At 40.1% G+C, this 13,553-nt stretch overlaps 1 protein-coding gene across 8 annotated transcripts in view; it reads left to right on the forward strand.

The window, feature by feature from the left end:
• Window positions 1-13,553, forward strand: part of wdr47a (WD repeat domain 47a) — a 76,581-nt gene that overhangs the window by 59,530 nt on the left and 3,498 nt on the right. For all 8 annotated transcript variants that reach the window (XM_048538640.2, XM_059647801.1, XM_048538638.2 and 5 more), the window contains one exon: window positions 4,166-4,336. In XM_048538640.2, the coding sequence (XP_048394597.1) occupies window positions 4,166-4,336 (171 nt within the window). The remainder of the gene's footprint in view (window positions 1-4,165; window positions 4,337-13,553) is intronic.

The following is a 13,553-nucleotide window of genomic DNA, read 5'->3' on the forward strand; positions in this document are numbered from 1 at the left end:
GCTGACGTTTCGGGCCTAGACCCTTCTTCAGAAGCATCAGTTTTCCTGCTCCGATGATGCTGCTTGGCCTGCTGTGTTCATCCAGCTCTACACCTTGTTATCTCAGATTTTCCAGCATCTTCAGTTCCTACTATCTCTGCTATTCACATGCTCAGTTCTGGATAGGCCAAGCCTGCTGTCTCAAAGCTGTGATTGGCCATTTGTCTTTTAGGAGCCTCATCAGTTTTTTGATCATCATACATGATCAAACATGCAGCTAGTTCTCTGTTCTCAAGTTGTGTCACAACTAATGAAATGATAATTTCATCTCCACCAATTTCTCAGTTTCTGAACAACGAGCCAATTTGGTGTGTTTGTTATAAACTTAATAGTGTCTTTCATCTTATCAGTTTAATATTTGATCTTAACTTAAAAGATGATGCTCTAGTTTTTGTTCATTCAATTCTTAGATTGCATTGTAGCTGTATTATTAATAAAATTATAGGCTTGGAATTAAGATAGCCAGACTGCAGGAATTAAAGTTCACTTAAACATTGATTTCTGCAACCAAACTTCATGCCAGTCATTATAATTTAATAGGATCAATCGAACGCTACATTACAGATTCAGCAAGTTCCACCCTGGCAACCCCCAGATGCTGGTTTGTCACACCATTTGCAGGTGTACTGGGAAAAGAGGGAGATTAGAGTCTGAACGACTAACTGGTCTTCCTATTCCTAAATTTCTGATGTTCCCAGCTTTTGCACATTGATCTGATGAGCAAGAAAAGAATGAATCTGTAGCAAAAAATGTTGGACATGCAAGTTCTAACAATATCATTTGAAAAATGCTATATTCCATTATCAAGTATCAACAGGACATTTAGCAAAGCACAATACAATCAGAAAGAGTTAACATTGTTTTGTGAAAGAATAATTTTATTTGACAAATTTAATTCGAATTCCTTGAGGATGTAACAAGCAGCATTGATAAAGGGTTCCAGAAAATGACAATATACTTTTGGATTTCCAAATAGTATTGATAATGTATAACATAAAACTTTACTTGTGATCTGGTTGCTGGTGTCTGCAAAGCAAAGTTGCTATCCTGGGGTAAGGAGCCTGTATAACAGATGGACAGGGAAGCTACTATAAAGTTTGAATCTAACACCAATCTTCTGAGAAAGGGCCGCTGAATCCAAAGCGTTCACTCTGATTTCTGTTCACAGATGCTGCCAGACCTGCTGAGCTTTTCCAGCTATTTCTGTTTTCATTTCTGATTTACATCACCCACAGTTGTTTTGTTTTTTTTCCTCACCATTCTTTTGGCCTCCTGGTTTTTACTACATTCAGTCAGCTAATGCGATGCAATTGCCAGACTTAACATAGAACAGTACAGCACAGTACAGGCCCTTCAGCTCATGATGTTGTGCCAGCCTATTATCTTACTAAGATCAAACTACTCTGCATGCATTTTACAACCCTTTGTGTGCCAATCTAAGAGTCGCTTAGAAGTCTCTAAAATATCTGACTCCACTACCTCTGCCAGCAGCACATTCCACATGCCCACCGCGCTCTGTCGAAAGAACCTATCTCTGACATCTCTCCTAAACCTTCCTCCAATCACCTTAAAATTATGTCCCCTTGTAATAGTTTCCATCCTCAGAAAAGTCTCTGGCTATTCACTCTATCTCTCATCATCTTCTATACCTCTATCAAGTCACCTCTCATCCGTCTTCACTCCAATTAGACAAGCCCTAGCTCCCTCAACCTTTCCTCATAAGACCTGCCCTCCAGTCCAGGTAACATCCTGGTAAATCTACACTGCACCCTCTCTAAAGCTTCCACATCCTTCTTATAGTGAGGTGACCAGAACTGAACACAATAGTGCAAGCGTGGCCTAACCAGGGTTTTGTAGGCCTGCAGGATAACCAAGCGGCTGTTAAACTCAATTCCCTTGCCAATGAAAGCCAACACACCATACACCTTCTTTACAACCCCATCAACTTGGGTATTAACTTTGAGGGATCAATGGATGTGGACACTAAGATCGCTCTGTTCCTCCACACTGCAAAGAATCCTGTCATTAACCCTGAATTCTGCATTCAAATTCGACCTTCCAAAATGAATTTCACTTTTCTGGGTTGAATTCCATCTGCCACTTCTTTGCCCAGCTCTGCATCCTGTCAGTGTCCCTTTGCAACCTACACCACCTCTCCACGCTATCCACAGCTCCAACAACCTTCATGTCATCGGCTGCACCAATTCAGCGTACAAACATCCCACACCCAGCCCAAGTCACTGCCAAAATAAGTTATGTTAAAGCACGCTTTGGCCTCACCACCTGCCTCCGGCTAAGTGGATCGGCCAAGCTAAATTGCCCGTAGTGTTCAGGGGTGTCTGGGTTACAAGGGGGAGGGGTCTGGATAGGATGCTTCAAGGGGCGGTGTGGACTTGTTGGGCTGAAGGGCCTGTTTCCACGCTGTAGGGAATCTAATTTATTTAATCATGCTGATTTTGATTTGGTGTTCTGCCAGAGCAGAGAAGGAAAGACCCCCTGACGCCAAATATTTTGTTCTACGATCCAATCTATGGCGGTCGCAACCCACAATTTGAGAAGCCCTGATATAGTGCCTTTCATCACAAAAGGACATTCCAAAGCACATGCAGCTCTTGAAGTTTCTTTTTAATGTGGTAATATTAGAAAGCACAACAATCAATTTGATACAGCAAAGTGCAATGATGAGATAATGATCAAATCGTTATTTTTTGTGATGTTGGTTAGGGATAAGTATTAGCCAAGATAGTAGGGAGAATTTCCCTACTTTTCTTCAAATTGTGTAATGGTATCTTTTAAATCTACACAATTGGGTTGACCTCACCTTGATGTGACATCTTATTGTAGAATATGGACAATAAGCAAAAAGATGATTGATAAGCCACATGCATTTGAAATGTAGATATATAGGATTCTCTGCAGATCCAAAGAGACAAACTAATTGCTGGAAACAATAAGAAATTTGTATATAATGAGAAAGGCAGAAAGACCTAGTATATTGGTCACAGCATTACAGTTAATAGTAGACAGACATTTTATTTTAAGGAAATATTGTAAGAAAATGTAGAACAGGTAAGCAGAAGGAAAATATTGCTAACAGAAATGGACTGGTGTTGTTGAACTACATGGAGTGTGGAAGGGCAGCACAGGATTGACAGATGGGGAAGAGTTTTTGTATGTGTGGTTTTTAAGGACATACCAGCGAAAGAGGCTCTTCTCACCTAAATGCCCCTTAAAGAGAACAAGTGATGAGGTATCTACAAAAAAAATTCAAAAAACATGTGCGTAAGAAAGACATTCCAATCAAGAAACTGGATTCCATTACAACCGATATTGCCATAAGCTATGCTTGGAGCAAATGCAGGTTTTGTGGCATTTTGTAGAAATGCTCCTGATTTCTTTTCTCTTTTCAATTATCACCATTTAATCCACCATTAAGCATTTCTCTCATGTGATGTAAACTGTTGAAAATAAACCGCCAGCTTCAGCATGCATGATAACTTGAGGGAATGTCCTGCAAAGATTTTTAGATCTGGTGCCTGAAATAGTTACCTTCCTTAAATCAAGGGATGATGTATTCTGTGAGCTGTCTGATTTTTGGGTTCCTTACAGACATAATGTCAAAACTAAACAAGCTAAACTGTGAACTGCAGGGAAAAAACAGATTCAAAACATGATCAGTGCTCTAAATACATTTAAATTGAAACTGGGTCTGTGGTCCTCCCATTAAAAATACAACTCTGCAATACTTCCTGAGTCTAGAGAAAATACTAGCAAAAACTCAAAGCCAAAGGGAAATGGCTGCACCCAGAAAAGTTGCATGCATACCTGCAGAAGTTAGAGGAATTCAACAGAATCAGTGACAAACAAATTATCATATTTGTCAGAAGTCCATTCCTTCAAGTAGATATTGGTGGGTTGATTATAAAATTCCAATAGTACTTTCACTACACGTACTAAAATGATTTCATGTTTTAAGCATGTTTGAAAATGTACTGAATTACATTTATGCATTGTAAAATAGTCTAATGAAGAATGAGATTTACTTGTCTGAAAAGGTTTGACTAAGTTGTGATGTCTGGTTGCTACAAGAAGAAAAGACTAAGTGAGTAATATGTTTTTTTCACAGGTCCTGATTTGGAGTTCAGCATGCATGATGGTACAATCCGAGACCTTGCTTTCATGGAGGGCCCCGAAAGTGGAGGGGCGATCTTAATCAGTGCTGGAGCTGGAGATTGTAATATTTACACAACAGACTGCCAACGAGGCCAGGGATTACATGCACTTAGTGGACATACAGGTATGAAATACATTGAAATACCTTAAATTGGTGTTGCTTACATAATAGAAACAATTGATAGATGAAAATAATACATTTTTTTAATGAAAAGTGACATTCTCATAGAACATAGAACATAGAACAGTACAGCACAGAACAGGCCCTTCAGCCCACAATGTTGTGCCGACCATTGATCCTCATGTATGCACCCTCAAATTTCTGTGACCATATACATGTCCAGCAGTCTCTTAAATGACCCCAATGACCTTGCTTCCACAACTGCTGCTGGCAACGCATTCCATGCTCTCACAACTCTCTGCGTAAAGAACCTGCCTCTGACATCCCCTCTATACTTTCCTCCAACCAGCTTAAAACTATGACCCCTCGTGCTAGCCATTTCTGCCCTGGGAAATAGTCTCTGGCTATCAACTCTATCTATGCCTCTCATTATCTTGTATACCTCAATTAGGTCCCCTCTCCTCCTCCTTTTCTCCAATGAAAAGAGACCGAGCTCAGTCAACCTCTCTTCATAAGATAAGCCCTCCAGTCCAGGCAGCATCCTGGTAAACCTCCTCTGAACCCTCTCCAAAGCATCCACATCTTTCCTATAATAGGGCGCCCAGAACTGGACGCAGTATTCCAAGTGCGGTCTAACCAAAGTTTTATAGAGCTGCAACAAGATCTCACGACTCTTAAACTCAATCCCCCTGTTAATGAAAGCCAAAACACCATATGCTTTCTTAACAACCCTGTCCACTTGGGTGGCCATTTTAAGGGATCTATGTATCTGCACACCAAGATCCCTCTGTTCCTCCACGCTGCCAAGAATCCTATCCTTAATCCTGTACTCAGCTTTCAAATTCGACCTTCCAAAATGCATCACCTCGCATTTATCCAGGTTGAACTCCATCTGCCACCTCTCGGCCCATCTCTGCATCCTGTCAATGTCCCGCTGCAGCCTACAACAGCCCTCTACACTGTCAACGACACCTCCGACCTTTGTGTCGTCTGCAAACTTGCTGACCCATCCTTCAATTCCCTCGTCCAAGTCATTAATAAAAATTACAAACAGTAGAGGCCCAAGGACAGAGCCCTGTGGAACTCCACTCACCACTGACTTCCAGGCAGAATATTTTCCTTCTACTACCACTCGCTGTCTTCTGTTGGCCAGCCAATTCTGTATCCAAGCAGCTAAGTTCCCCTGTATCCCATTCCTCCTGACCTTCTGAATGAGCCTACCATGGGGAACCTTATCAAATGCCTTACTGAAGTCCATATACACCACATCCACAGCTCGACCCTCATCAACCTTTCTAGTCACATCCTCAAAAAACTCGATAAGGTTTGTAAGGCATGACCTACCCCTCACAAAGCCGTGTTGACTGTATTTGATCAAGCCATGCTCTTCCAGATGGTCATAAATCTTATCCCTCAGAATCCTTTCTAACACCTTGCAGACGACAGACGTGAGACTTACCGGTCTATAATTGCCGGGGATTTCCCTATTTCCTTTCTTGAAGAGAGGAATTACATTTGCCTCTCTCCAGTCCTCAGGTACGACTCCAGTGGAGAGCGAGGATGCAAAGATCTTCGCAAGTGGCGAAGCAATTGCATTTTTCGCTTCCCAAAGCAGCCGAGGACAAATCTGATCCGGGCCTGGCGACTTGTCAATCTTAATGTTTGACAAAATTTTCAGCACATCAGCTTCGTCTATCTCTATCCATTCCAGCATGTAACTCTAAAACTTGAATCAGTTATGGATCATACACATTGCTGTCCAGGATTCACTGTAATTACTACGTGAGAGATCTTGAATTTTTTACAGCTAAATTTAATAGTAGGAAATGTATTTTAATATGTTATGTATTGGGAGCTAGGGATCTGTCATCATCTCCATTTTAGACTCCATAAAATAGGCCTTGGAAAGGAAGGTTGCAATAATTACTTTGGTTGTCCTCTGTCTTGTAATAGATATTTAGTCCCTTTTTCTTAAATAATTATTTTATGTTATAGAAAATAATGCCATGTATCAGGATGGCTTGAATTTGTTGCCTCAACTGAGTTTTGCATGTGTGTTTTTCATGTTTCATCTCTGCTTTTTTTTTCTTAAATACAACAAATCAGAAGATTCTCGTTCTTCATGATTTTAATTTCCAAGAACAAATAAATAAGAATGTAATAGTATGAAATTAGTTAGGGATCATTTTGTTTTCAGTGCACTATAAAATCTAATGCTATACTTGCCAAAAGCTATTGAAATTAAACTAGAAGAAATGAATTTGAAGACAAACAAAAAATATAATTTTCATTCAGGCTTCTTTGCACATTATTGTGCAGAATTGTCCCAAAGTGAAAATGTTGACAATTCTTGTCAGAGTTTTGTCTTTTTAACAGTTTTACTTTGATCATGTATAATCGGGAAAAATTCAACAGATTAAAAGTAAATGCTCATGAAGAATAATTATAAGCTTGTGTGTAAGAAACTTTTAGAAGCAAGCAAAACCGATCTTAAGAGCTTCTTCATAAATGCAGGAAAAAGGAGATTAGCAGAAGTTGATCTTCGGGGGTGAGACAGGACAAATTATAGTCGAGGGAATAGGAAAATGACAGACATTAAACAGATATTCTGCATTTGCTTTCACATAAAAGACACACAAAGCCTTACCAAAAATAGTGGGCGCTGAGAGGCTTTCTTTTGTGAGGAACCTGAAGTTATTCAATTTCAAAAAAAAGTTGGACAAATTAATGGGACTACACATGTTAGGTTTCTTTAAAAAAAAGCAGGTGGAAAGATCTTGAATGTTTTGTTTTTGATCTTTACAGACTCACTAAATTATAGAAAAAATGGATTGGAAACTAACAAAGATAATACAATAGTAGTGTTCAAGAAAAGGATAGGGACAGAAATTAGGAAGGCTTAGACCAGTTAGCCTAACATCAGTTATTGATAGAAAATGCTAAAAGTTATTATTAATGAGGTGTTACAAAGTGCTTGGAAGATCAGGATAAGATCAAGCAGAGTCAACGTGATTTATGAAATGGAAGTGATGTTTGATAAATTAATTGTGTGTTTTGAAGATGCAACTAGCAGGGTAGAAAAGGGGGAACCAGTAGATGTCATATTTATACTTGTCAGCACATCCAAATGTAAGGTGCTACATAAAACATTACCACAGAAGATGAGAGTAGAGTGGTGGAGTTGTAGATAGTGAGGAAGCTTGTCAATAGATAAATAATGATATAGATCAGTTGTAAAGTTGGGAAGAAGACTAGCAGATGGAGTTTAAACTGGACAAGTGAGGTGATGGGAGGTCAAATGCAAGAGGAAAGTATACAATAAATGGTGGAGCCCTTAGAAACAGTGATATACAGGAGGATCTTTGGACCCAAGTCCATAGCTCCCTGAAAGTGGTGACAAAAGTGGATAAGATGGTAAAGAAGATGTACAGCATGCTTGCCTTCATGAGTTGGAGCATTGAGAATGAAACGTGACAAGTCATGTTGCAGCTGACTAAAATTTTACATAGGCCACATTTGGGGTATTGTGTGCAGTTCTAGTCACTACACCACGGAGTCATTGAGTCATACAGCACAAAAACAAACTCTTCAGTCCATGCCCAACATAATCCCATAACATAAACTAGTCCCACCAGCTTGCTCCTGGCCCAGATCCCTCCAAACCTTTCCTATTCATGACATTATTGAAATACCTTTTAAATGTTATAACTGTTCCTGCTTCCGCCACTTTCTCTGGCAGATCACTCTACTTTCCTCAGTGTTTAAAAAAGGCTACCTGTCATGTCCTTTTTAATCTTTCTCCTCTCAACTCAAAATTATGCCCATCTAGTTTTCAACTCCCCCGCCTTAGAGAAAAATCCGTAATCATTCACCTCATCTATGCCCCTTGTGATTTTATAAATCACAAAGTCCTGCCTCAATCCCCTATGCTTCAGTGAAGAAACTCCGAGCCTTTCCAGTCTATTTTTATATGTCAAACTCTCCGTTCCCGGCAACATCTGGTAAATCTTTTCTGAACCTTCTCCAGTTTAATAGTATCCTTCCTATAACAGGGTGATGACAAACTGCACACAGAACTCCAGAAGAGGCCTTACCAACATCCTGTACAACCTCAACATGACATTTAAAGTTTTGGCAAAGATCTGTAGCTCATGTTGTGAGTGAGGTTATTGACTTGTTAGCCATCCGGCTTGTTCTAGTTTTGACGTTCCATCATCATGCTAGGTGACATCATCAGTGGAGCCTCTGAAGCGATATTATTCTACTCGGCTGGGAATTTATACTGTCTGGTCCATTATAGTAGTGTATTTTCTGGGTTTGATCTGAATGATTTTGTATATGGGGTCCAATTCTATGTGTTTGTTGATTGCATTATGGGTGGAGAATCATGCCTCTAGGAATTCCCGTGCGTGTCTATGTTTGACTTGGGCGACTATGGTTACCTTGTTCCAGTTAAACTGATGGCCTTAATTGTCTGAGTGTGCCAACATTAAGGAGAGTTGATCATGCTGTTTTGCTGCTAGCTATGTTCATGGCTAGTTTCCTCCTGTCTCTCCAATGCAATGTTTGTGGCAGCCTTTGTATGGTATTTTGTAAATTACATTAGTTCTGCCTATTGTGGGAATAGGATCTTTAATCTTTGTAAATATTTGTCGTAGAGTGGCTGTGGGCTTTTGGGCTACCATGATTCCTAGTGGTCTTAGGAATCTTGTCAGTTCCTCCTCTTGTCTACTTAGCAGGCATTTGTGGATAAAGTTGTGGGGATATCCGCTTATAGCAATGATTTTGTATGGGTACTTTTCCTCTTTCCTGCGTAGAGATGGGGTGTGGCAGTGTGTCCTGGCCTGTTTAAATAGTGTCCTAATGCAACTTTGTTTGTCGACGTTGGGGTGGTTGCTGTGGAAGTTGAGGATTTGATCAGTCTGGTTTGATTTTCTGTATACTGAGGTTTGGAACTTCCTGTTGGTCATACGCTCAACTTTAACGTCCAGAAACGGAAGTTGGTTGTTGTTTTCTTCTTCCCTTGTGAATCTAATCCCTGCAAATAGACTGTTGATGAGGTGATGGGTCTCTTCTAACTTCATCCGCCGATGCTTACTAAATAGACAACAGGATGGCACAGGTATGCCCTAACACACTGGCCACACTGCCCTATGTCAAGAATATATCAGAGCTGACAACAAGACTCCTACGACCACTAGGAATCATGGTCGCCCACAAGCCCACAGCCACCCTTCAATAAACACTTACAAGGATTAAAGACCCCATTCCCACAACATGCAGAACTAACATGGTTTACAAAATACCATGCAATGATTGACACCAACCTTCCATCGGACAGACTGGAAGGTAACTAGCCATCAGAATATATGATAATCAACCAGCAGCAAAATTGCACATCAAACTCTCCTTCATATCTGTGCACTCAGACAATGAAGGCCATCAGTTTAACTGGGACAAGGTAACCATAGTAGCCCAAGCCAAACACAGACATGCACGGGAATTCCTAGAGGTATGGTTCTCCACCCGTAATACAATCGACAAAGATGTAGAATGGATCGCATTACAAGCCCAAATAGATCAAAACCGGAAATGACAGTACTTACCACAATGGACCAGACAGTATAAATTTCAAGCAGAGTAGAATAACATTGCTTCATCAGAGGCTCCACTGATGATGCTACCTAGCATGGTGATGAAATGTCTAAACGAGAACAAGCCAGCTCAGCGAGCAAGTCAATAACCTCAATACGACATCCCAACCACTCTGTCTACCTTTATCACAAATTTCAAAGAAAAATGTACCTGAATCCCTCAGTCTCTCAGTTCTACAACACTACCGAGAGCCCTACCATTAATTGTATAAGTCCTGCCCTCGTTTGTTTTACCAAAGTACAATACATCTGTCCAAATTAAACTCCATCTGTCGTGCCTCAGCCTATTGCTCAAGATCTCTTTGTAATCTTAAATAACCTTCTTCACTGTCCACTGTACCACCAATTTTGGTGTCATTTGCAAACTTACTAACGATGCCTCCTATGTTTTCATGCATATCATTTATACAAAAGTGGACCCTATACTGATTCCTGCAGAACGTCGCTGGTCACAGGCTTTGAAGCCGAGAAACAACCCTCCTCCACTACCCACTGTCTCCTATCATAAAGCCAATTTTGTATCCAATTGGCAAGCTCATCCTGAATCCCATTTGATCTAACTTGACTGCTGATTCCATTTAATAAATAGAGGATGTGGAGGTAGTGCAGAGGGTACAAAAGACATTTACTAGGATGTTGTCTGAATTCGAATGTATTAGCTGTAAGGAGAGGTTGTCAAACTTGGTTGTTCTCACTAGAGCATTGGAGGTTGAGGGAGGACCTGATAAAAGTACATGAAATTATGAAAGGTGTTGGTAGGGTAGACAGTCAGAGTTTTTTCTCAGAATGGAAATGTCAAAAGTGCGGGGATATAGGTTTAAGATGAGAGGGATAAAGTTTAGAAATTTGTTTGCACAGAGGACAGTAAGTGCTTGGCCTGTGTGGTTAGGGGAGGTGGTAGAGAAAGATATGTTAGCAAAATTTGAGGCATCTAGACAGACACACGATTAGTTGTGGAATAAAGGGATACGGATCTTATGAAGGCAGATCATGGTCGGCACAGACATGATGGGCTGAAGGGCCTGTTCCTGTGCTATATTGATCTGTGTTCTGAGAGCTCACATAATTGAACAGGATTTGCATAGATAGGGACATTAGTGAGGCCTCTTCTGGAGTACTGTGTCCAGTTCTGGTCACCCAATTAGAGGAAGGATAAGTTACAGACCGTCAAGAAGAGATTTGCCAGCATGTTACTGGCTGATGGAAGATTTGAGTTAAGAAGAAAGGCTGGATAGGCTGGGACTCTATGACTGTGTTATTCTGAGACAGAGGCTTGGCCATTAGGTAGAAAACAACGAACAAAAATACAGCCAATATTTTCAAATGGCAGGCTTCTTGGGTCTCAGCTATTTACAATCTAGCCTTATAACTTGGATGAAGACAATAATACATCAAAGTTTGCTGATAATACAAAGGTGAGTGAGACATTAAGATTTTCGGAAGACTCCTAGGAATAGGTAAGTTGTGATAGGAATAAATTCATTGGAGCACAGGGTGAACAAATGTGAGGTGTTTACTTAGGAAAAGTCAGATTACTTTATAAATGGTTTAAACAAAAAACACTTTTTAAAATATCATCATTGAGAAAAATTAGACAGCCCTTGTACAAGAAACACTAAATTAACATGCAGGTTCAGCAAGACTTTAAAGGTTTGAGAGAAATTCCTGGTTTGTCGTGGTTTTGCTTTAATTGCCTTGTGGGACATGGGCATTGCTGGCTGACCGGAATTTATGACCCATACGTAGTTGCCTTTGAGTAAGTGATGGGAATCTGCTTTCTTGAACCGCTGCAGTCCACATTCTGTAGGTTGACCAACAACGCCCTGAAGGAGGTATTCCAGAATTTTGACCTCGCAACAATGAAGGAACAGGATCATGTTTTCAAGTCAGGACGGTGAGATGCTTGGAAGGGAACTTGCAGATGGTGCTGTTATCACGTGTCTGCAGCCATTGTCCTTTGCGGTCATGAGTTTGGGTGATGATGTCTGAGGATCTTTGGTAAATTTCTGCAGTGCATCTTGTAGATTTTAACAATGTATACTGAGTGTTGGCAGTGGAGGGAGTGGATGTGGTGCCAATCAAGTGGGCTGCTTTGTCCTAGCTCGTGTCAAGCTTGAGTTTGTTGGAGCTGCACTCATCCAAGAAACTGGGGAGTGCTACATCACACTCCTGACTTGTGCATTGTAGTCGAACAGGCAACAGGCTTTGGGCAGTCAGGAGATGAGTTAATCTCTGCAGTATTGCTAGCACCTGTTGATCTTTGAAAGGTTGAATGCAATGGGTCTCTGCCGTTTGGGATTTAGGAGAATGAGGTGATCTTGTTGAAATTTCCAAGAGTATGACAGGTCTTGACTGCATAAAGGCTAAGAAGCTATTTCCAGAAGATTCCAGACTGGAGATTCCGTAACATAGTATTGAATGATCTTGAGACTAAAATGAGTAGGAATTCCTTTAGTCAGAGGGTGTCACTTTTTGGAATTCTCAACTCCACACTACTGTGGATTCTAAGCTATTGAGTATTTTCAAGGCTACAATGGGTTGATATTTGAATTCTCGAGGCACCGGGGAATATGGGGATTGAATATTCCTGTACCATCCAAGTCTGTGTTTATGTTAAGAGGTTAGATTCTGCATTAATAGCAGGAATGTTTTCAGCAGCAACTTTGATTTTTACACAGTTGAAGTACTTCTCAGTGCCGAAAACGTATCACTATTTCGACTTTATGTTAAATGATGGAAATGTATGGAATGTAGTTTGACTGTATTTGTTTCTGATTTTGTAAAGTTTAGGTTCCAGAACATGTGCATTGGATCTTAAAATATTTTTTCTTTTGGTATGTTTACTGGTGGTTTTTTAATGAACAATCTGAAAATTGCATCCAAATAGATCTCCCATCGTTCTTGGTGGGTCCTTAATATATCATGGCCACAGGTTTCAAAACTTTGAAAATGTAATTTGAAGGTTTTTGTTTGGAGGAAGATATAAACTGTACATGATGACTTGAAAGCTTCTGATTGTAAATAAGTCTTGTTTAGAAAGGAAAGTCGAGACTTCAAAGGACTGTCCAGAGTGTTTCCATAAGTATTCATTCAGCTTCATTGTGATAAATGGTTATGCATGCGAGGAAAGATTATATCCCATCTATCATATTACATTTATAAGTTTCACTGTGTCAGAGATTTTGGTCTTCATGAATTTTAAGTCCTGGAGGATTATGTTTTCTGAAGCATGGCAACATCTTGTTTAACTTTGTAACATAATAGATAATTGACTTCACCAGTGCAAACATTTAGTAATTCAGTTTTGGGTGACTATATTTAATCATGTCTACTTCTTGGGTGTGTCTGTCAGGTTTTCATAATTGTGTAAGACAGATATGTGAGATATTGCTCACGTGTTAATTGGACATTACTGGTTTAATGTGGGCAAAATCTGAGACAGTGTTTTCAGAAAATCTGCTTGGCATCAAGGAATAGAGTGTCCATCTGCTAAGTTGATAATTCCATATGGTTTGAGAATGATACCTGAATAATGAAGAAAAAAATACCTATTTCGTACTATCATC

Source organism: Stegostoma tigrinum, chromosome 8, assembly GCF_030684315.1.
Source record: "Stegostoma tigrinum isolate sSteTig4 chromosome 8, sSteTig4.hap1, whole genome shotgun sequence".
Taxonomy (NCBI): domain Eukaryota; kingdom Metazoa; phylum Chordata; class Chondrichthyes; order Orectolobiformes; family Stegostomatidae; genus Stegostoma; species Stegostoma tigrinum.